The sequence below is a fragment of the Nomascus leucogenys genome, chromosome 15 (genome assembly GCF_006542625.1).
Source record: "Nomascus leucogenys isolate Asia chromosome 15, Asia_NLE_v1, whole genome shotgun sequence".
Taxonomy (NCBI): domain Eukaryota; kingdom Metazoa; phylum Chordata; class Mammalia; order Primates; family Hylobatidae; genus Nomascus; species Nomascus leucogenys.
This window is the reverse complement of record NC_044395.1, coordinates 106,616,982-106,640,079: the sequence shown is the minus strand read 5'-3', so window position 1 is coordinate 106,640,079 and position 23,098 is coordinate 106,616,982. Positions and strand designations below refer to the sequence as shown.

The window sequence follows — 23,098 nt, the reverse complement described above, 5'->3', positions numbered from 1 at the left end:
TCATTAGATACTTAAATTTGTTTTCAAAATACATAATCTTTTTTAAAAATTATATGCAGTACAGAAAGTGCAAAGTATAGTATGAAAAGCATGTCTCTGTTCCAGTATCCCTCCACAGGGAGGATATTAGTCCTCATTTTTTCAATGTATTACTCCAGAAATATTTTATACCTCTACTATCATATGTATATTTTTATATAGCCCTCCTTTTATACAGATGGCATATACAGACATGCCATACTGTTTGTTCTGTATCTCACTATTTTCTTTTAATGATGTTTGAAATATCTGAAAGATCATTCGTATCTGTGTATATATGTGTGTATCACTGTTTGTATTGGTGCATTATATGTATGTACCTTTCTTTATCCTTCTCCCACTATGTTGGACATTTACGTTGTTTCTGGTCTTTCACTATTACAAACACTGCTGCTGTGAATATCTTTGAATGTAGGTCTTTGTACACATATGTGAGTGTATCTATATTAAACTCCTAGAATGATGATATGCATAATTTTGATAGATATTTCAAATTTTCTCTCTTTTTTTTTTTTTTTTGAGACAGAGTCTTGCCCTGTCTCCCAGGCTGGAGTGCAGTGGCGCGCTCTCGGCTCACTGCAAGCTCTGCCTCCTGGTTCACGCCATTCTCCTGCCTCAGCCTCCCGAGTAGCTGGGACTACAGGTGCCTGCCACCACGCCCGGCTAATTTTTTTTTTGTATTTTTAGTAGAGACGGGGTTTCACCGTGTTAGCCAGGATGGTCTCGATCTCCTGACCTCATGATCCGCCCGCCTCGGCCTCCCAAAGTGCTGGGATTACAGGCTTGAGCCACCGCGCCCGCCCTCAAATTTTCTCTCTATCAAAGATGTGGCAGCAGTGTCCACCATGTTATATAGTTACATGTAGGATTGATTTTTTTTTTTTCTTTAGTAAGAATTGCAAGGCCAGGCACAGTGGCTTATGCCTGTCATCCCAACAATTTGAGAGGCTAAGGCAGGCAGATTGCCTGAGCCCAGGAATTCAAAACCAGCCTGGACAACATATTGAGACTTTGTCTCTACAAAAAAAATTTTTTAATTAGCTGGGCAGAGTGGTGCATGTCTGTAGTCCCAGCTACTTGGGGGGCTAAGGCAGAAGAATCACTTGAGCCTGGGAGGTTAATGCTACAGTGATCTATGATCGTGCCACTGCACTGTGCCGTGCCCAGGCAACAGGCGAGACTCTGTCTCAAAAGCAAAGAATTCCAAAAATTTATATTCGTAGAAGATTTTCAGAGTTGTTAAGCTTCAAGAAGTATGACACTTTGAAATTTGCATTCATATTTAATTACAAATGAATATTGTTGAATTTTTAAATATTTTATTAAATTGTTCCTGCAGCTGCATTATATAAGGCTCTCTACATCATTTCAGTTGAACACCCTGTAGCCCCTTTTCACTGTTTGTTTTTTCCAGGTGCTAAAGTGGAATTTTACTACCCCACGGGATGAATACATTGAGCAACTAAAGACTCAAATGTCTAGCTGTGTGGCTAAATGGTTACAAGATGAGATGTTTCACTCCGACTTTCAGCATCATAACAAAGCCCTGGCTGTTATGGTTGATGTAAGTCTGCAATAGATAAATATACATGCATCTCAGACATGTAAAAATACTGAGCCCTATGAAATAATCTGAAGTTTGCATGACTTGAAATGGAAGTAGAATATACTATGTTCTCTATTTTTAGAGCCGTCTTATTATTTGGTAGAATAAATGAATGTGTGTGTATATTTTTTAGGTCTTAATTGAAGGCTTAAAAATCTGTCATTTTCTTTTTGGGCTCCAATAAAATTTAAGAGATACTTGCCTAGTAGAATTAAGATTTTGATTATTCTTATTTGTGGGAGTTTTGTTTTGTTTTATTTTAAGCACCTGGAGAGTGAAAAAGAAGGTGTTATTGGTTGCCTGGATCTTATCTTAAAGTGGCTTACCCTGAGGTTTTTTGACACCAATACAAGCGTCCTGATGAAAGCACTAGAATATTTAAAATTGCTCTTCACCTTGCTAAGTGAGGAAGAATATCATCTTACTGAGAATGAAGCATCTTCCTTCATCCCCTATCTTGTCGTCAAGGTAATGTGGTGTTCCCTCTCTGGGAGACTGCTCAAGTTCCCAGCTGACCTCAGTTTCTATACTTTTATTTCCTCTCCCTTTTTTACTGATGATATCACGGTACCTTCCCCACTCATCCCTATTTCCCTATTCTTTCAAAACATAGTAATGCATGGGAGAATCATTGCTACTTAGGAAATGCCTCACTTAATCATTATTTTCCTTGTTGACTAGGTTGGAGAACCAAAGGATGTCATTCGTAAAGATGTTCGTGCCATCCTGAACCGGATGTGCCTTGTCTACCCAGCTAGCAAGATGTTTCCCTTTATCATGGAAGGAACCAAATCCAAAAACTCTAAGCAGAGAGCAGGTGAAGCAAACAGTTTAAACTGAGATGTGAATCTCTGCAGCAGTAGCCTATAGAAGAAATAGTTTATAGATGAACAAATAAATTTCTGCAGTGCCTGTGTAGTTGATTCCAACCTCCTGATTTAGACTGTGAGAGTGATGAGTTGCACACTGGTGGAGCCATGGTATCAGGTGATACAGGCACCACTCAGTATCACCCTGGTGACAAAATCAAGTGCACAGGGGCCATCTGACTCACAGGCATCTCTTCCTTTCAGGAGCACTTGCTGAAATACCATTTTTTCACTGAGAGAAGGCAGTAAACAAAAAATCCTAGGCAGAGCCAGAGTAAGATTTTAGTCCTTCATATATGCCAAGGGAAACTTCTCTAGTAAGGATAAGTCTCTGTCCCAAATATGTGTTGTCTCATTAATCTAGCCTTTCTCCCCCATCAGAGTGCCTGGAAGAGCTGGGATGTCTGGTTGAGTCCTATGGCATGAATGTTTGCCAACCAACCCCAGGAAAAGCCTTAAAGGAAATAGCTGTTCACATAGGAGACCGTGACAATGCTGTACGCAATGCTGCACTCAACACCATTGTAACGGTGTACAATGTACATGGGGATCAGGTGTTCAAACTGATTGGAAATGTGAGTGACTTCTCTGAACACTGTCAGCATGTCGTGTAAAGAATTGCAAGATCTCCTAGGTGTTAGGTTTCCTGTCCTCTCAACTGTAGCTAAGTTTTTACTACTTTTTAGTCAACTCAACCTATCAATGTGTCCTAGAATCCAGATAGACCCTTGAGGTGTCTCTGATTAGGCTGTTTTAATGGAAATCAAGTTTTCTTTTCTGAGCTTTCTATTCATAGCAAATTTGCTTTAGAAATGAGTGCTATTTTTGAATCAAGAAATCTGAGCTAGTCCTGGGTTTAAATTCTGCCTGGCAGTCTGCTCTGTAATTTTTACTGCATCGAGTTTTTGGTTAAAAAGTGCTTATTTGTGTATAGTGTGGATGCTAGTATCTGTCAGATCACATCTTGCACTACAGCCGTGAGCCAGTTTTCCACTCACATTAGGTTCTGCCTCTGACCTCTTATTTCGTTTGAGTGAGTCTGGACCTCCGTCTTCAGTTACCTCATAGTGTCACCATATATTTACACTGGGCTTAAATACATTTACTTATATTTTCTAATTAAATTCTCACTACTACCCAGTGAAGAATATAAAGCAGTTGGGAATTTTACAGATGACCAAAAATGAAGTTTCTTGCCCATAGTCACACAGCTACATAGTGGTGACAAAACAAAAATGGGGAAGCTTCATTTAATTTTTGACCTTTTTATTTGTAGTTACTAATTGGCTTTCTTTTTTATCCTTTCTTTCTTTCTTTTTTTTTTTTTGAGACAGGGTCTTGCTCTGTCACCAGGTTGGAGTGCAGAGGTGTGATCATGGTTCACTGCAGCCTCCACCTCCCGGGCTCAAGTGATCCTCTGACTTCAGCCTCCTGAGTAGCAAGGACTACAGGCACGTGCCACCACACCCAGCTAATTTTTATACTTTTTGTAGAGATGGGGTTTCACCATGTTGCCCAAGCTGGTATCAAAACTCCTGGGCTCAAGTGATCCTCCTGCTTTGGCCTCCCAAAGTGCTGGGATTACAAGCATGAGCCACTGTGCCCAGCCCCTCTCCTTCTTTCATATCTCCTCTTCCTATAGCAGCTAGGCAGGTATTAACAGTAGTTGATTTTGAAATGTGGTGCTTTGAAAGTAAACATGTCCTAACATAGAAGGTTCTATTTGTTTTGATATGAAAATAGATACTATTGAGTTATCCAGTTAGGTTTCTAAATTTGGCCTCTTTTTACAGCTTTCTGAAAAGGATATGAGCATGCTTGAGGAGAGGATTAAGCGGTCAGCAAAGAGACCCTCTGCTGCACCAATAAAACAGGTGGAAGAGAAACCTCAGCGTGCACAGAACATAAGCTCCAATGCCAACATGTTACGCAAGGGACCAGCTGAGGACATGTCTTCCAAACTCAAGTATGTAGATGGAGATACTTGTCTGAGAGCATCTCCGTGGCCTTTGCCTTGTGTGCTCACAGCCTGTCCTGTAACATAATCTTGAGTTCTTGTAGCCATTATCATGCATGACAGAGTGTCTGGGTAAATGTATTGTAACCAAATGTTTGATCCTTCAGTCTTCATTGTCTTTGTCTTTGTCTCAAAACCACTTCTAAATGGTCTTGTGCCTTCTTTCACTGCTTTTCCGTGGACAGAATTATGTATCGCACTTATAGGATGTAAGTACTGCCTGCTAATTTCTCATTAGCAGGGCTCTTATATCTTTCTAACTTCTGACTTGGATTCATCCCCTCTGGAGGGTGACTAGCTTAGAGTTTATAATCAGGGTAGAGGGTGTCCATAAGTACCCCAAGAATCAAGTCTTCCACAAAAGTTCAATGTCATGTGGCTAAAATATTGATTCACTTTCTTCTTTGTGTTATACTTGGTTGTGCTTAGTTTCCTATTCTTGAGATAAGGCTAAATAAAATACATGCAACCCAAAATTGGCTTAGGGACTCAAAATACTGCCTCCTAAGCAAGACAGCTCTATTTTGGGTTGTGTCATGAGTATAATTTTAACGAACTTGAATTTGGAAACTTTGAATCCCTATTTCTTGGATGTAAAGCTGGCCCTGACCTGTCAAGAGTGAATATTCTAAAAAGGGGTGACTGGTGGTCTCACAAAGTATAAAATGTGCTGAACACTGCATGGAATGGTACTTATGATTAGCAAAATTAAAGTACTGGTTAATTTGGTGGAAAAGAACCAACCAGTCTAGATTTTTCTTATGTATTTGCCCATAAGTAGTGAACTTTGAGTCAATACAAATATATTTTATTGTTTTCTGCCCCATCAGGAATAGAAGTACAAGGTTTGTTGGCTTTAGTGAACTAGAACAAATACTTATTAACTTGGCAGGTAGTGTAAGTACAAATTAAAGTTATCTACCCTCTTAGGATATTCATGAACCAATGTTGCCTATTAAAGGCACTTGCTTAGACTCAGAGGGACTTAAATCATTCAGGGGGGCTGAAACCAGAAGTTGAACATCTGTCCTGAAGCTCTGGGGCAACTGACAGTGCTACTCTTGCCCTTTGGTTAAGAAGTCTCTTTTAGTTCAGGAGCCTCCTTTTGCTTCCCTTAGCCAAGCCCGAAGCATGAGTGGGCATCCTGAGGCAGCCCAGATGGTCCGCCGAGAATTCCAGCTGGATCTAGATGAGATTGAGAATGACAGTGGTACAGTCCGATGTGAAATGCCAGAACTTGTTCAGCACAAACTGGATGACATTTTTGAGCCAGTCCTTATTCCTGAACCCAAGTGAGTTAAACTCTTTCATTTAAATATGAGCAGTTCATGATGATCAGAAGGCATACATGAAATGTGCCTTTGTGGTAATGTGCAGTTAAAACTTTTTAGAACTGATTACTTTCTGAATGATAGCAGTTGTTAACTAAGACCTGGACCTAGTGGAGAATTGTGTAACTCCAGTTGACTGGGATGTCTTGTAATAGAGATTGAAGTTTTCTCTTTGTTCTGCTATCTAGGATCCGGGCTGTTTCTCCACATTTCGATGACATGCACAGTAATACAGCATCCACAATCAATTTCATTATCTCCCAAGTAGCCAGTGGTGACATCAACACAAGTATCCAAGCTCTGACACAGGTAATGGGTGTGCTCCCATGACAGGGATTCCATTGGTGGACATAGAGGCTATAAATGTGATGAATTGCGCACTCGCAGAGTCACAGCATTAGGGGATGCAGGCAGTGTTTCATACTTTCCCAAGGAAAGAAATGCACAGGTGCCACTCAGTCATCACTTGCCTCAGAGGATGTGACTCTAATAGAGCCTTACTTTTTTTTTTTTTTTTTTTTCCTTCTCCTTTGAGACCAGGTCTCACTATGTTGTCCAGGCTGGAGTACAGTGGCTATTCACAGGCACTATCATAGCACACTGCAGCCCCAAACTCCTGGGCTCAAGTAATCCTCCTCTCTCAGCTTCCTGAGTAGCTGGGACAACAGGCTTGCATCACTGCACCTAGCTAAGCCTTGCATTTTTTATAATTGCATTGATTCACCAGAGGCTAGAGATAAAACAGCAGCTAACAAGTAAGGACCAACTCTCATGGAACTTTTTTAGATTTTAGTGGACAGAGACAAATAAGAAAATATCACACAGTTGTAACAACTCTGTAAATATAACTTAAATGGAGGAATGACAGAAAGGAACTGAGTAGATACTTAGACTGGGTAATCACGAAAACTCTGATATCCTTGGGGCTAAGAGTATGCCAAGGAGAGGAAAGAGCTAGTACTCAAAGGCCTTAGGGCAGAAATGAACTTGAAGTTCAAGGAAATAAGAGAAGGTTCATGTGCCTGGAGCATAGTGTTAAAGGGGGACAATGATACAGAATGAGATTTGAGAGGCAGACAGTGATCATATCATGTAGGGCTTTAAAAGCACCAGGGTGAGTTGTTTGGATTTTATTTCAGTTGTGATGGGAAACCATTAGAAATTTTTTAAAAGAGAAGTCACGGGTGGGTATGGTGGCCCCTGCCTGGAGTCCCAGCTGCTCAGGAGGCTAAGGCGGGAAGATTGCTTGAGTCTGGGAGGTTGAGGCTGCAGTGAGCTGTGATTGCACCACTGTACTCCAGCCTGGGTGACAGAGTGAGACCATGTCTCAAAAAAAAAAAAATAGGCCAGGTGCGGTGGCTCACACCTGTAATCCCAGCACTTTGGGAGGCCAAGGTGGGTGGATCACGAGGTCCAGAGTTTGAGACCAGCCTGGCCAATATGGTGAAACCCCATCTCTACTAAAAATACAAAAATTAGCTGGGTGTGGTGGCGCACGCCTGTAGTCCCAGCTGCTCAGGAGGCTGAGGCAGGAGAATCACTTTAACCCAGGAGGCGGAGGTTGCAGTGAGCCGAAATCATGCCATTGTACCCCAGCCTGGGCGACAGAGCGAGACTCCATCTCCAAAAAATAAATAAATAAAATTTAAAAAATAAAAAATAGGCCGGGCGCGGTCGCTCACGCTTGTAATCCCAGCACTTTGGGAGGCTGAGGTGGGTGGATCACAAGGTCAGGAGATCGAGACCACGGTGAAACCCCGTCTCTACTAAAAATACAAAAAATTAGCCGGGTGTGGTGGCGGGCACCTGTAGTCCCAGCTACTCAGAGAGGCTGAGGCAGGAGAATGGCGTGAACCCGGGAGGCGGAGCTTGCAGTGAGCCGAGATTGCGCCACTGCACTCCAGCCTGGGCGACAGAGCAAGACTCCGTCTCAAAAAAATAAATAAATAAAATAAAATAAAATAAAAATAAAAAATAAAACAACCCAAAGTGAATCAACAACAATATGACAAAATGAAATTTTTTTTGTAATTTTTTTTTTTTTTTTGGGATGGAGTCTCACCCTGTTGCCCAGTCTGGAGTGCAGTAGGGCAATTTCAGCTCACTGCAGCCTCTGCCTCCTGGGTTCAAGCAGTTCTCCTGCCTCGGCCTCCCTAGCAGCTGAGATTACAGGCACCCACCACCACGCCCAGCTAATTTTGGTATTTTTAGTAGAGAAGGGGTTTCACCATGTTGACCAGGCTGGTCTTGAACTCCTGACCTCAGGTGATCCACCCGCCTCGGCCTCCCAAAGTGCCGGAATTACAGGCATGAGCCACTACGTCAGGGTGATAAAAGGAAATTATGTGCTACACTGATAGGATCCAGTGAGAGTTTCACATCACTTTGCTGATGTTTCTAATGTTGCATAACCTGAATCATGGGAAACATCAGAGAAATACAAATTAAGGACATTTTATAAAGATTCAAAGTCAAAGCTGGGCGCTGTGGCTCACACCTGTAATCCCAGCACTTTGGGAGGCCGAGGTGGGCAGATCACCTGAGATCGGGGTTTTGAGACCAGCCTGACCAACATGGAGAAACCCTGTCTCTACTAAAAATACAAAAAAAAATAGCTGGGCATAGTGGCACATGCCTGTAATCCCAGCTACTCGGGAGGCTGAGGCAGGAGGATAGCTCGAACCCGGGAGGCGGAGGTTGCTATGAGCCAAGATTGTGCCATTGCATTCCAGCCTGGGCAACAAGAACGAAACTTCATCTCAAAAAAAAAAAAAAAAAAAAAAAAAAAAAAAAAGATTCAAGGTCCAGAAAGTCAAGGAAACACTGAAGAACTGTCCTACACTATAAAGAGACTGACAGACATGACAGGTAAATGCAGTGCATGATTCTAGACTGGTCTTTTGCTTTAAAGGACATAATTGAGGTCATTAGAGAAAATGGAATGGAGTCTGAGGATTAGATGGTAGTAACATCAGTGTTAATTTCTTGATGTTGATGGTTTTATTGTACTTATGAAGGAGAATGTCCTTGTTGTTAATAAGTATACCCTAAAGTATCAGGGTCATGGAACATCAGATTGACAACTTACTCTTAAATAATTCAGGATAAAAGAGTTCCTCTACTACCCTTTCAACGTTTCTGTAATGTACTTTTTTTTTTTCACCTTTGCAGGTTTTTTGTTTGTATTAGTTATGGAAGAAATTACTCTGGCCACTCTAGAGATAAGATTATATGCACGACAAGAGTGAATTCCAGCAATTCTTTTAGGAAGTTGTGGCCAAAATTTATATGAAAGATATTATGTGCCACTAGGATGATAATGGTGAAGAGGAAGGAAGTCATGGTTTCAGGGTTTCTTTTGGAAGTAGAATCCACAGAACTTGCTAATAGATAAGATATAAACAATGCCTTATTACCATTAGTGACAACCAGTGTACTGAAACAGAACACTGGACCAGTATGTGAGAAAGCTGAGTTTTTGAGTTTGGACCAGTAGTCTGATCTTTCTGAGCCTCACTTTTCATCTGGTAAATGGAGATCTTAATATCAGCCCTGTCTGAAGAGTCTAAAAAGCACTCTTTTTAATAAATCGAACATTTAAACATAAGTATTTTTGTTTTGTTTTGTTTCTGAGATGGAGTCTCGCTCTGTCGCCCAGACTGGAGTTCAATGTCGTGATCTCGGTTCACTGCAACCTCCGCCTCCTAGGTTCAAGCAATTCTCCTGCCTCAGCCTCCCGAGTAGCTGAGATTACAGGTGCCTACCACCACGCCAGGCTAATTTTTCTATTTTTGGTAGAGATGGGGTTTCACCATGTTGGCCAGACTGGTCTCCTACTCCTGACCTCAAGTGACTCACCCACCTTGGCCTCCCAGAGTGCTGGGATTACAGACTTGAGCCACTGCCCAGCCAAACATAAGGATTATTATTCCCTGAACTAGACAGTGAGCCTCTTAGAATCGAACCTGTGACTAATTTATCTAATATCTTGCTCAGTAAATATTTGCTGAATGACTGAATCCCTAAAGACTAGTTATTTATATTTAAATGGGACCAGGCACGGTGGCTCACACCTGTAATTCCAGCTCTTTGGGAAGCTGAGGTGGGCGGATCACGAAGTCAGGAGTTCGAGACCAGCCTGGCCAACATGGTGAAACCCCGTCTCTACTCAAAATACAAAAATTGGCGTGGTGGCAGGTGCCTGTAATCCTAGCTACTCAGGAGGCTGAGGCAGGAGAATCACTTGAAACCGGAAGGTGGAGGTTGCAGTGAGCCAAGATCGTGCCACTGCACTCCAGCCTGGGTGAAAGCAAAATTCTGTCTCAAAATAATAAATGAATAAAATAAATAAGTAAATGGGCTTTTTTTTAAGGTAAGACTTTGGAAGTACTTTGCTAATAAATATTCTTACAGAGAAGTTTCATATAGTGTCTTCCGCTATTTTAGATGTATGAAGCTTGGAAAATATGTCTTGAAATTTTTGTTATCAGATCGATGAGGTCCTGAGACAGGAAGACAAAGCTGAAGCCATGTCTGGCCATATTGATCAGTTTCTTATAGCCACGTTTATGCAGCTAAGACTCATCTACAACACACACATGGCAGATGAGAAATTGGAGAAGGATGAGATCATCAAGTTGTATAGCTGTATCATTGGCAACATGATTTCGGTAAGGACACCACTGCAGAATTTCAGCTTCCCATCAATCTGTCATCCTACATAGGTTCAAAAGCCAGAGTCCATGCAGATGTTGCAGTGAGTTCTGTGTCACTTGGTAGAATTTTACATGCATTGTATAGCAAGCTACTGATGGCTTCCATTGGATGTTTGGCTACACTCCATCCCACCTTACTGTTAGGATATAAAGTAAAATGCTTACAGACTACCTAGCTTCTTCCGGCCAGTTTCTTCATCAGGCATGGTAGGCCATAGCTGCCTTTCCACAGATAAGTATAGTTACATTAAAAATGCTAATTAGCCTGGTTTGATCAGTACACATTGTATACGTGTATTGAAATATCACTCTGTATTCCATAAATTTTTACAATTATTACATGTCAACTAAAAATAAAAGGGAAAAAAATTTGTCAGTGTTTTACCTTTAGAGCAGATTATAAGGATAATAAAGATAGTCTCACTCAGATTTCAATATGCTTTCTTAAATTAGGGCTAAAAGGGTGGACTTAATGACACCAACTAGCCAGAAATTACAAATTTGGCATAACAATAAATAATTTCACATGTAAAAACAAATACTGTGGCCGGGCACGGTGGTTCATGCCTATAATCCCAGCATGTTGGGAGACCGAGGTGGGTGGATCACGATGTCAGGAGTTCAAGACCAGCCTGGCCAAGATGGTGAAACCCCATCTCTACTAAAAATACAAAAAATTAGCCAGGCCTGGTGGCGGGTGCCTGTAATCCCAGCTACTCGGGAGGCTGAGGTAGGATAATCGCTTGAACCTGGGAAGCGGAGGTTGCAGTGAGCTGAGATCACACCATTGCACTCCAACCTGGGTGACGAGTGAGACTCTGTCTCAGGAAAAAAAAAAAATACTCTGAATTTCTAAAAATACAACATAGCTGGGCGCAGTGGCTCACACCTGTAATCCCAGCACTTCGGGAGGCCAAGGCAGGTGGATCATGAGGTCAGGAGATCGAGACCATCCTGGCTAACATGGTGAAACCCCATCTCTACTAAAAAAAAAAAATACAAAAATTAGCCCGGCGTGGTGGGCGCCTATAGTCCCAGCTACTCGGGAGACTGAGGCAGGAGAATGGCGTGAACCAGGGAGGCAGAGCTTGCAGTGAGCCGAGATCATGCCACTGGCACTCCAGCCTGGGGAACAGAGGAGACTCCGTCAAAAAAAAAAAAAATACAACATAATTGAATATTTATCAGAATATGCCACCCACATTTCTATTCTTTACTCTCTATATTGAGTTTTACACCTCCCTGACACAAGTATGTCTGGATAGCTGTTTCAGATAGAGAGCCTTGCCCGGGAGGCCTCCACTGGAGTACTAAAAGACCTAATGCATGGCCTCATCACCTTAATGCTGGATTCTCGGATTGAAGATCTTGAGGAAGGACAACAGGTCATCCGCTCTGTGAACCTCTTGGTGGTGAAGGTTCTGGAGAAGTCAGACCAGACCAACATCCTGAGGTATATCTGTACTCTCAGCCAATAGAGCCTGGGGCATCCTCTCTTTTGTCTACACTTAGAAACCATAACGTCCATAAGTCAACTTCCTAGGCAACCTAACAGTCAAAAATCAACTTCCTAGGCACACTTAAAATTATGACTGATGTAGTTACAACTTTAAGTGCGCCTAGGAAGTTGATTTATTACTCTTCATCATGGACCAAAGGTATTTTAGCCTGAGACCATAGCTAAAACTAGTAAATACTTAGCCAGCCAGCCAATATCATGCATTTTCTAGAATAGGGCTGTAAAGTTTGTCAGTTACATTTTTCTTGTACATTTCAGGTATATTTTATTCTTTCTCAGCTACCAGTGACAATGAGAAATAGAGTCACAAACCTTAACACTTACCAAGTGGTGACTTAAAAGGCTTAAACAATGTTTATTTTCTTAACTGAATGTCAGGTAGTCCAGGACAATTCCTGATCCATGACCTCTCACTTTATTAGATGAATAGAGTAATCTCACTTGCCCTTTCAACTGCTGATTCTAATTGGAATGCAGGTTTGAAACTTAATGCTGTTGTGTTGGGTTTTTCTTCCAGTGCCCTACTTGTTTTGCTCCAAGACAGCCTGCTAGCAACAGCCAGTTCTCCCAAATTCTCAGAGCTTGTTATGAAGGTGAAGTTGAAATGATTTGATCTCTTTTCTTTCAAAGATGCAATCACTTTGTTAAAAGTATGGGGAAAGAGGAATTGGAGCTAAGAAAGACATAGGCTCAAATCAACCAAGTCACACCTGAAAATATATTTTTCATAATAAGAATATTAATAAAATAAATTTTTAAAAATTTAGCCAGGTGCAGTGGCATGCACCTATAGTAACAGCTACTCAGGAGGCAGAGGTGAGGAGATTACTTGAACCCAGAAGTGAGCTTGATCATACCACTACACTCCAGCCTTGGCAACAGTGAGACCCCATCTCTAAAAAATATGTATATGTTTTTTTATATATGTGTGTGTTATATATGTATTATAAATGTATATCTTAATATGTTATATATGTATATTATATATATGTATATAATACACATACACACACACACACACACACACACACACACACACATATGAATTGGTCTTCAGTTTTTCCCTTCCTACAATTTATATTCTAAGTTCAGGCCTAAACCGTTCGTGGCCTCAAACAGTGAAAGGGAGGAAATATTTTGTAAATATTTTACTAATTCTCCGAGGATCAAAAGGAAAGAAGTTTGAAACAGATTTCATTTATTTTGGGGAAAAAGATATCTACAGCCCTATGATACTTGGTCCCTTTTGTGAAAGAGACCAAATGAACATATTTACAACATTATAATATTGTTATTACACTGAATTAGTATCAGACATTTTGTCCCCTTGCATTAGATTTGATTAAGCAATATGAACTACTTTACTCTCAGGAACGAAGGAAACCCAAGAGAGAATTCCTACCAGGTTAAATGATGCCCCTAGCTCTGGGGAGTGGGAAGGAGTAGAGATGGATGACTAGATGAATGACTGGTCTCACTTCAGCTGGTGTCATGGTAGAAGTGATTAAAAATTTTCATGTTTTAGCAGCTGAACTTGAAAGATATGTGCCACATTTATAGCCCTGGCCATCTTTTAGAAGTGAGCTCAAAGCTTAGGGAAGATGAATGGTGACAAATTATCCTCATTCTTCAGTGACTCCTTCTAACTCTTTTATTCTTTTTTCAATAGTGTCTCTGGAGAATGGTTCGACTGTTGCCTGATACCATCAATAGTATTAACCTAGACAGAATTCTTCTGGATATCCACATTTTCATGAAGGTGTTCCCCAAAGAGAAACTGAAGCAATGCAAAAGTGAATTTCCCATAAGGACCCTAAAGACCCTGCTACACACCTTATGCAAATTAAAAGGGCCCAAGGTGAGCAAGAATCGCAACCGGTCTCTGAGGGAGCTTGAGAGAAAATCATGGAAATGGCAGTGCTGTCAGTCATGCATGTGTCTCCCTCAGATCCTGGACCACCTAACGATGATCGACAACAAAAACGAGTCTGAGCTGGAGGCCCATCTCTGCCGGATGATGAAGCACAGTATGGACCAGACTGGGAGCAAGTCTGATAAGGAAACAGAAAAGGGAGCGTCTCGAATAGTGAGTGGCCTGACTTGAAAGATTGAGGGAAATGAGGCTACACCGGAAGTGATCTTATCTAAGGTGTTAGGTCACCAGGATGTGCTTTCCGAAGGTCCAAGGTGAAGGCTCATGGACGGGTCGAATCAGTCTCCTGCTGTGGTGCAGTAACCGTTTCCACCTTGAAATTTTAAAATCTAAACTAAGTATAACCATGTGTTTTTTGGTCCCCAAGAAAGATGCCTAAGGCATTGGTCACCAGATAGCTAGCTAGCTCTGCTTAACATGGAAAGAATGTGTCAGTTCCTTCTCCATGAACTTGAGGTGGAAATCTGAGACTGGAGGCATTCAGTAACCCAGAATGTTAGTGCTTCTGCTGCAAGACCTGCATCATTGGTGCATCTATTATCTGTAGGAACATACCAATAAGGCCCAGATTTTGAGATATTTTCTGTTCATATCCAACCATCAGTTCCTAATTAATAACTCAAGTCTAACCAATTCTTCCTATGTCTTTCAACTTTTCAGGATGAAAAATCATCAAAGGCCAAAGTGAATGATTTCTTAGCTGAGATTTTTAAGAAGATTGGCTCTAAAGAAAACACTAAAGAGGTGAGAGTGAAAGGGTTAAGCAGAATAGGGGTCTGCTTTATGGTAAAGGGACACTAACATTCATCGCCACCTCTTCCCTTTTCCTGTTCACCAGGGACTAGCAGAGTTATATGAATATAAGAAGAAATACTCAGATGCTGACATTGAACCATTTTTGAAAAATTCCTCACAGTTCTTCCAGAGCTATGTTGAAAGAGGCCTTCGGGTGATTGAGATGGAGAGGGAGGGCAAAGGTCGTATTTCCACTTCAACAGGTATGGTTTCCTTTTATAGCTCCAGGAATAAGCTCAAAATAGCTCCTAGCTCAGGAACCTGAAGTTTGGGTTGGTTTAAATTCATACCCATGAAGCTCAATACTTAATGGTCCCCAAATGGTCTTCCCATTGCTATATCCAGTGGTCAATTCTTAGCCACCTGAATTGACCCATCATCAGTATTTGACAATGGTAAATTGTTCCCTGCCCTTGAGACAGCTTCACTTCGCTTCCAGTTCTCCACGCTGTCTTGTTTTCCTCCAGTCTCACTGGCTATTCCTTCTTGGCCTTTGACTGATTCTTGCTCACTCGCTCTGACCTTTTTTTTTTTGAGACGGAGTTTCGCTCTTGTTGCTCGGGCTGGAGTGCAGTGGCGCAGTCTCGGGTTCAAGCTGTTCTCCTGCCTCAGCCTCCCAAGTAGCTGGGATTACAGGCATGCGCCACCATGCCCGGCTAATTTTTTGTATTTTTAGTAAAGACGGAGTTTCTCCATGTTAGTCAGGCTGGTCTGGAACTCCCGACCTCAGGTGATCCGCCCGCCTCGGCCTCCCAGAGTGCTGAGATGATACGCATGAGCCACTGCGCCCGGCCTCACTCGACCTTTTAATGTGGACATCCTCCGGGTTCAGTCTGTGATTGTCTTCTCTCTTCCTCTTATTTCCTTAAGGAATTCATCTACTTTCACCACCTTAAATAACATTTAAATCTCCAGCTTAGACCTCCTTCCTCATTTCCAAACTGCCATATCCTACATGGTATCTCCACCTGGGTTTCAAATACACATTGTTTCTTTTTTTTTTTTGAGACGGAGTCTCACTCTGTTGCCCAGGCTGGGGTGCTGTGCTTCCGCCTCCCAGGTTCAAGTGATTCTCCTGCCTCAGCCTCTTGAGTAGCTCGGACCACAGGCGGGTGCCACCACACCCAGCTAATGTTTGTATTTTTAATGGAGATGGGGTTTCACCATGTTAGCCAGGCTGGTCTTGAACTCCTGACCTCAGGTGATCCACCCACCTTGGCGTCTCAAAGTGCTGGGATTACAGGCGTGAGCCACTGTGCCCAGCCTCACATAGACATTATAAACTCTACATGTCAAAAACTAAAGTCCTGGCCGAGCACGGTGGCTCACGCCTGTAATCCAGGACTTTGGGAGGCTGAGGCAGGCAGATCACGAGGTCAGGAGTTCAAGACTAGCCTGGCCAATATGGTGAAACCCCATCTCTACTAAAAACAGAAAAATTAGCTGGGTGTGGTGGCGTGCGCCTGTAGTCCCAGCTACTCAGGAGGCTAAGATAGAAGAATCACTTGAACCCAGGAGGAGGAGGTTGCAGTGAGCCGAGATCACATCACTGCACTCCAGCCTGGGTGACAGAGCAAGACTCTGTCTCAAAAACAAACAAAAAATTAAAGTCCTGATCATCCTGTAAGCCTGATCAATTTACTTTTTGTTTTGTTTTGTTTTGGGACAGTCTCGCTCTGTTGCCCAGGCTGAAATGCAGTGGTGCGATCTTGGCTCACTGCAACCTCCACCTCCCTGCAACCTCCGCCTCCTGGGTTTAAGCAATTCTCGTGCCTCAGCCTCCCGAGTAGGTGGGACTACAGGCGTGTGCCACCATGCCCAGCTAATTTTTTGTGTTTTTAGTAGAGACAGGGTTTCAACATGTTGGCCAGGCTGGTCTCGATCTCCTGACCTCATGATCCGCCCACCTCGGCCTCCCAAAGTGCTGGGATTACAGGCGTGAGCCACCATGCCCAGCTGATCCATTTACATTCTTCTCCATCTTGGTTGATGGCAACTTTATCCTTCGAGTTTGTTCAGATCCAAAGCTTTTGAGTCTTCTCTTCCTTTCCGTCAGGAAATTATTTTGGCTCTACTGCAAACCATATGCAGAATTCATCCACACTTCTCATCTTCACTGCTACCACCTTGGTGTGTGTGTTCTGTCTCATCTGTGTTACTGTACTATCTTCCTACTTGATCTCCCTGCTTCCACCCTGCCTTCCTCTATTCTTTTCTACACATAGCATCAGACTCTAATGAAACATTTTCCAGAGGCTCTCCCTTTCACTCAGCAAAAGCAAAAGGCCCTTTAAAGGTCTCTGAGGTCCTGTGTTTATAGGACCTGCCAATGCCTCTAGTACCTCATCACCTAGTTCCCCTTACTGTTGTTTTCACTCCGGCCCCACCAGCCCCCTTGTTTCTTTTTGAGTCAGGGTCTCGCTCTGTCACTCAGGCTGGAGTGCAGTGGCGTGATCATGGCTCACTGGGTTCAAGCAGTCCTCCTGCCTCAGCTTCCCGAGTAGCTGGCACTACAGGTGCATGCCACCATGCCTGGCTAATTTTTGTATTTTTCGTAGAGACAGGGTTTCTCCTTGTTGCCCAGGCTGGTCTCTAACTCCTGGGCTCAAGTGATCCACCCACCTCGGCCTCCCAAAGTTCTGGGATTTCAGGTGTGAGCCACCACACCTGGCCTCCCCCTGGTTGTTTCTGGAACACACCAGGCATGTATCTTCTTAGGGCCTTTACACTGGCTATTTCTTACACATAAATGCTCTTCCTTAGATGGTTTTGTTGCCTAGCCCCTTTTCCTCTTTCACATCTTTGTTCAAATACCACCATCTTAGTGAAACTTTTTTTTTTTTTTGAGATGAAGTCTTGCCCTCTCGCCCAGGCTGGAGTGCCGTGACACGATCTTGGCTCACTGCAGCCTCCGCCTCCCAGGTTTAAGAGATTCTCTTGCCTCAGCCTCCCGAGTAGCTGGGATTATAGACGTGCACCTCCACGCCCAGCTAAGTTTTGTAGTTTTAGTAGAGGCAGGGTTTCACCATATTGGCCAGGCTGGTCTCCAACTCCTGACCTCAGTTGATCCGCCTGCCTTGGCCTCCCAAAGTACTCCCAGGCATGAGCCACTGTGCCTGGCCAGTAAAACCTTATTGTTTAAAACTTGCTACCTATCCCTCACCCCACCATAGCACTTATACCTCTAACATACTATATAATGTATTTATTTATTTATTTATTTTTTTTTTTTTTTTTTTTTTTTTTTGAGACGGAGTCTCGCTCTGTCGCCCAGGCTGGAGTGCAGTGGCGCAATCTCGGCTCACTGCAAGCTCCGCCTCCCGGGTTCACGCCATTCTCCTGCCTCAGCCTCTCCGAGTAGCTGGGACTACAGGCGCCCGCCACCACGCCCGGCTAATTTTTTGTATTTTCAGTAGAGACGGGGTTTCACCGTGGTCTCGATCTCCTGACCTCGTGATCTGCCCACCTCGGCCTCCCAAAGTGCTGGGATTACAAGCATGAGCCACCACGCCCGGCCCATACTATATAATGTATTTATTAGGTTGTTCAGCATCTGTGTCTAATCATGCATATCAACATTTTGCCCAATGACGGACTGCATGGATCATGGTGGTCCCATAAGGTTATTTATTTTGAGACAGGGTCTCACTCTGTCATCCAGGCTGGAATGCAGTGATGATCTCGGCTCACTGCAACCTCCACCTCCTAGGTTCAAGTGATTCTTTTGCCTTGGCCTCCTGAGTAGCTGGACAGTTGCGCGCCACCACACCCAGCTAATTTTTTGTGTGTATTTTTAGTAGAGACAGGGTTTCACCATGTTGCCTCAGCTGGTCTTGAACTCCTGGTCTTCCTGGTCTCAAGTGATCCCCCCACCTCAGCCTCCCAAAGTCCTAGGATTACAGGTGTGAGCCACCATGCCCAGCCAGCCCCATAAGATGATAATGGAGCTGAAAAATTCCTACCACCTGATGATACCATAGCTGTCATCATGTCATAGCACAGTTATTCTTGTGTAAGTTGAGTGTAGCCTAAGTGTACAGTGTTTCTAAAGTCGACAGTAGTGTCCTAGGCTTTCACCTTCACACACCACTCACTCACCCAGAGCAACTTGCAGTCCTGGGAAACGCCCTATACAGGTGTACCATTTATCTTTTACACAGCATTCTTACTGTACCTTCTCTATGTTTAGATACATAAATACCTAACACTGTGTTAAACTTGCCTACAGTATTCAGTACACTAACATGCCGCACAGGCTTGTAGCCTAGGTGTGTGGCAGGTTATACCAACTAGGTGTTCACGTAACAATGAAATTACCTAACAAACGCATCCCTGCCCTTACGCCACACATGATGATACTTGTTAAATGATATGAATGAATCAGTAACTAAGTTTAAGCTGAAATGTTACTGCCCCCACAGTGAAAAAGCCCCTATTCGAGAATTACTGCTCACAGGATCTAGAGACAAACGGAAGACTTAGGAGGTTTCAGTTATAGAAAATAGCTATCCTGAGCCTTAAACCAAGACAAGACAGACCCAACTGCAAAAGTGCCCTCTCAGCAGTCCTATGCTTCGTTCTTTCCGAGTTGAGTGACATTCACCTACTCTTACATCTGAGAACGTGTCTGCCTGTCAAAGCATGTCCCTTTGTGGTTTTCAGACCCTGATCATATCCACTCTCAGCCTGTATCTTGCTGGGCTTTGTTCTCTTAAATAGTTCTTTTTTGACACCTTAAATTACACCTTTCCAAGACTTTACAAGTCTTTTTATTTTTTGAAATGGGGTCTCTTTGTTTTTGTGGGGTTTGAGATGGGGTCTCACTCTGTCACCCAGGCTGGAGTGCAGTAGTGCGATCTCAGCTCACTGCAGCTTCTGCCTCCTGGGTTCAAGTGATTCTCATGCCTTGGCCTGCCGGGTAGCTGGGATTACAGGTATGTGCCACCACCCCCAGCTAATTTTTGAATTTTTTTTAAGAGACAGGGTTTCACCATGTTGGCCAGGCTGGTCTTGAACCCCTGACCTCTAAGTGATCCACCTGCCTCGATCTCCCAAAGTGCTGGGATTACAGGCGTGAGCCACTGCGCCCGGCTGGGGTCTCGTTTTGTTGCCCAGGCTGGTCTTTAATGAAAAAGACCTCCTAGGAGTTAAAGTGTGGTGTGCAGAATGTCCAGCAGTACGCCACATGTAAACATACCATGGTTTAATCAGGGCAGGCATCCTGTCCTCATTTCCAAAGCCCTTTTTGGGGATGTTCAATGTGTGATAATTTTGGCCTAAACAGCACATTTGCAACACAAGCATGTATTCCCACTGATTATTAAATTGATTTTGTGCCTTAGAGTATTCAGACATCTCTTATTGCTGGCTTTTACATAATTCTTCATTCATTTTTCACCCCCTCAGAGGATTCTCCTCATCTTTACATTAAAGGGGTCCTTTTTCCCTGGAGTAACTTGTTCTACTTTTCTATTTACCATAAGGCAGTGTTTCCTCCCAGTACCTTATCTTTGGGGCCTGTGGAATGCATTTGCATTGATACCAAGTGAAATATTTTAAAGGCCTGCATTGTATCATTGTTCATTCCCAGAAATTTAGGAAGTGTGATGGATTTTTTGTTCAGTTTTCCTCTCTCTTGCCAGAATATTGATCTTAGTGGTAGAGTTACAGGCACTCCAGTTCTATGCCCTCTTTAGATAATTGTTGGACACCTCCTTCTCTTCCCCATGAATACACCATAGCCTTGGACACCTTGCTTCCTTCACAGGTTCAAATGAGTTTCTCCTGTGTGACATTGGTCCAAACTTAATGTAATTCTTCCAAACATTTAAGGTCCTCGGGTTTTTCAGTTGGGCAATTACAGTATGCTTAGGAGTAGCTTCAGCCTTTTGGATTGCCCAAGTCAGCCCTGGGATTACTGGAGTACAATCCCCTGCATAACCCAGGATGCAGATGGATGACCCAATTTACCTTCTGCCTTTCTGTATCAATTTTTTGTGTTCTCAAGAAGCTTATATATTTCAGAGCACCCTTATCACCAACTCCAGGTAGATTCTTGTGAAATTTTTAGTTTTCAAGTATAGGAAATTCTTAATTGTTCTTTTTGGTAGGAGATTAACCAAGGCACTTTAGAAGGGGGATATGTGGATATCTGAATATTCTTTCTACTTTTTCCTTTCTAGGCATCTCCCCTCAGATGGAGGTCACATGTGTGCCCACACCCACAAGCACAGTGTCCTCCATAGGTAACACAAATGGGGAGGAAGTGGGGCCATCAGTCTACTTGGAAAGGCTAAAGATCCTCCGACAGCGATGTGGTCTGGACAACACAAAGGTACTGCTCCTTTTCTTCTGTGCAGCTCAGGGAGGGTAGTCACAAGCAGGTCCGAGGCAGGCTGGCCCACAGAGAAGTGGCTTAGTCTTGCTGTATATTGTTCTGGAGCTGCATCTTGACCTGCTTGACCTGACCTTAGACAATCTCTCTCCTTCTCTCAATAGCAAGATGACCGACCTCCTCTGACCTCTTTGCTCTCCAAACCAGCAGTTCCTACCGTCGCCTCTTCCACAGACATGCTCCACAGCAAACTCTCTCAGCTCCGGGAGTCACGGGAGCAGCACCAGCATTCAGACCTGGATTCTAACCAGACTCACTCTTCAGGAACTGTGACCTCCTCCTCCACAGCTAACATAGATGACTTGAAAAAAAGACTGGAGAGAATAAAGAGCAGTCGCAAATGAAGCTGCCCCACTCCCCTGGCACCCTGCAGCTTTAGTTTACTAAACTAGAAGTCCTCATAGTTTAAAATGGCCTCAGCAGGCCTAGTGTATACAAACTGGTTGTATGTATCATGCCGTGGAGCTGGGGGGAGTCGTTGTGGCACAAGTATTTGTACATACTCTGCTTCTCTCCGTCAGCGTCCCGCTGCTCTAGAAGACTGTCCGTGGATGAGTTTAGTGTACAGACTTGTAAACAAACAGCTGCCCCCCCCTCTGCTCAGTCTAGTTCCCAGATCCTTTTCTTTCTAATTGCTCATTTGTAAAATTGTCCTAATCTTTCCTAGCTTTTTAATAGTTATTAGAAACTCTTTAATAGTTTTCCTTTCAGTTTATGAGCTCTTCTCTGTCGCCCTGAAGGGTCACTGTATTCTGTATGAATGCATGGCATGATACAACTAATTTAAGAGTCTTTTATAAATAAAGTTTGCATTAACTATACCTGACTCCCAAGATGCTCCATATCATGGAGTGTTGGGCAGCAATTTTTTAACTTCTTTTGGTACCAGCTGGGTATTCAGCCAGTTAGAGAAAGGTTAATTACTGCTTACGGAGCTTCCCTTTTTCTTGGCTCACAGACTTGGAGCTTTTATTCCTTTGGAATGGAAGGAACTCTCCTTTCCTGCTCTCCGCAAGCAGCTCCTAGGGAGCAGAAAAATCTCATCCTTCCTTGTTTTGAGATTTTGGTCATGATTTCCAGCCGATCATCACCAGTCGTTTCAAGAAGCTCTTGGGCATCCTACCACTTTGCTGACCAAAGGCACACAAGATTGCCCCCAGAGATTGGCTGGGCTTCAGTGGTTCTCACACTACAACTAGATTTGTGTTCATTTGACTAATGGAGTTTGGGAAATCTTAGTGGTTTCCTGCTTGGTTATATGAGTCTCTTTTGGTCCAGGCTAACAGTTGCTTCACATTCAATCAGAGTCAGGATGAGAAAGTGAGCTGAGTATTCACCTCTGGAATAAATTCCACAGGACCTCCCTCCACAGTCAGAAAAACTCTTCAGGATGAAAAGGTTCTGGATTCAGGAGGAGATTCTGGGCAGTTATAAAGTTCAAAGGAACTTTTCTGTTGTAGCCCACCTTCAACTCAATTGATGTCCGAGAAATGAAAGATTGATAGAAGATTAATCCTGTAAAGGTTCCAGTCATCGTTTTGAGGTGGCCCCAGAGCCTCCTGAAATTAAACTTGTCTCTCCTTTATAGTGGGAACATGGGAGTGGGTATTTGTTCACTGAAGGGATGATGGAGGCGTTTGCTGCTATAATGGAAAGACATATTTAGAAAGAATGGCTACAAAGGCTGGACCTGGTGGCTCACTCATACAACCGTAGCATTTTGGGAGGCTAAGGTGGGTGGATCACGTGAGCCCAGGAATTCAAGACCAACATGGGCAACATGGCTCTACCAAAAAAATACAAACATTAGCTGGGTATAGTGGCTCAAGCCTGTAGTCCCAGCTACTTGGGAGGCCGAGGTGGGAGGATCACCTGAGCCC

At 43.2% G+C, this 23,098-nt stretch overlaps 1 protein-coding gene and 1 non-coding gene across 4 annotated transcripts in view; both read left to right on the top strand.

Annotated features, from left to right (window-relative positions):
• CKAP5 (cytoskeleton associated protein 5) overlaps positions 1 to 22,044 on the top strand; it is a 106,851-nt gene extending 84,807 nt beyond the window's left edge. For 2 of the 3 annotated variants that reach the window (XM_030794711.1, XM_030794710.1), the window contains exons 29-45: positions 1,454 to 1,603; positions 1,910 to 2,113; positions 2,327 to 2,462; positions 2,896 to 3,089; positions 4,308 to 4,480; positions 4,717 to 4,740; positions 5,650 to 5,823; positions 6,051 to 6,171; positions 10,353 to 10,532; positions 11,843 to 12,030; positions 12,614 to 12,689; positions 13,766 to 13,954; positions 14,045 to 14,182; positions 14,690 to 14,773; positions 14,868 to 15,027; positions 21,007 to 21,158; positions 21,323 to 22,044. In XM_030794711.1, the coding sequence (XP_030650571.1) occupies positions 1,454 to 1,603; positions 1,910 to 2,113; positions 2,327 to 2,462; positions 2,896 to 3,089; positions 4,308 to 4,480; positions 4,717 to 4,740; positions 5,650 to 5,823; positions 6,051 to 6,171; positions 10,353 to 10,532; positions 11,843 to 12,030; positions 12,614 to 12,689; positions 13,766 to 13,954; positions 14,045 to 14,182; positions 14,690 to 14,773; positions 14,868 to 15,027; positions 21,007 to 21,158; positions 21,323 to 21,562 (2,583 nt within the window). In that variant the 3' untranslated portion in view covers positions 21,563 to 22,044. The remainder of the gene's footprint in view (positions 1 to 1,453; positions 1,604 to 1,909; positions 2,114 to 2,326; positions 2,463 to 2,895; positions 3,090 to 4,307; positions 4,481 to 4,716; positions 4,741 to 5,649; positions 5,824 to 6,050; positions 6,172 to 10,352; positions 10,533 to 11,842; positions 12,031 to 12,613; positions 12,690 to 13,765; positions 13,955 to 14,044; positions 14,183 to 14,689; positions 14,774 to 14,867; positions 15,028 to 21,006; positions 21,159 to 21,322) is intronic. The other variant, XM_030794712.1, reaches the window with a different exon arrangement.
• On the top strand, positions 2,590 to 2,700 carry LOC115830556. The gene has a single exon (XR_004026106.1). It is a non-coding gene; the product is annotated as a small nucleolar RNA SNORD67 (small nucleolar RNA).
• Positions 22,045 to 23,098: the final 1,054 nt, after the last annotated feature.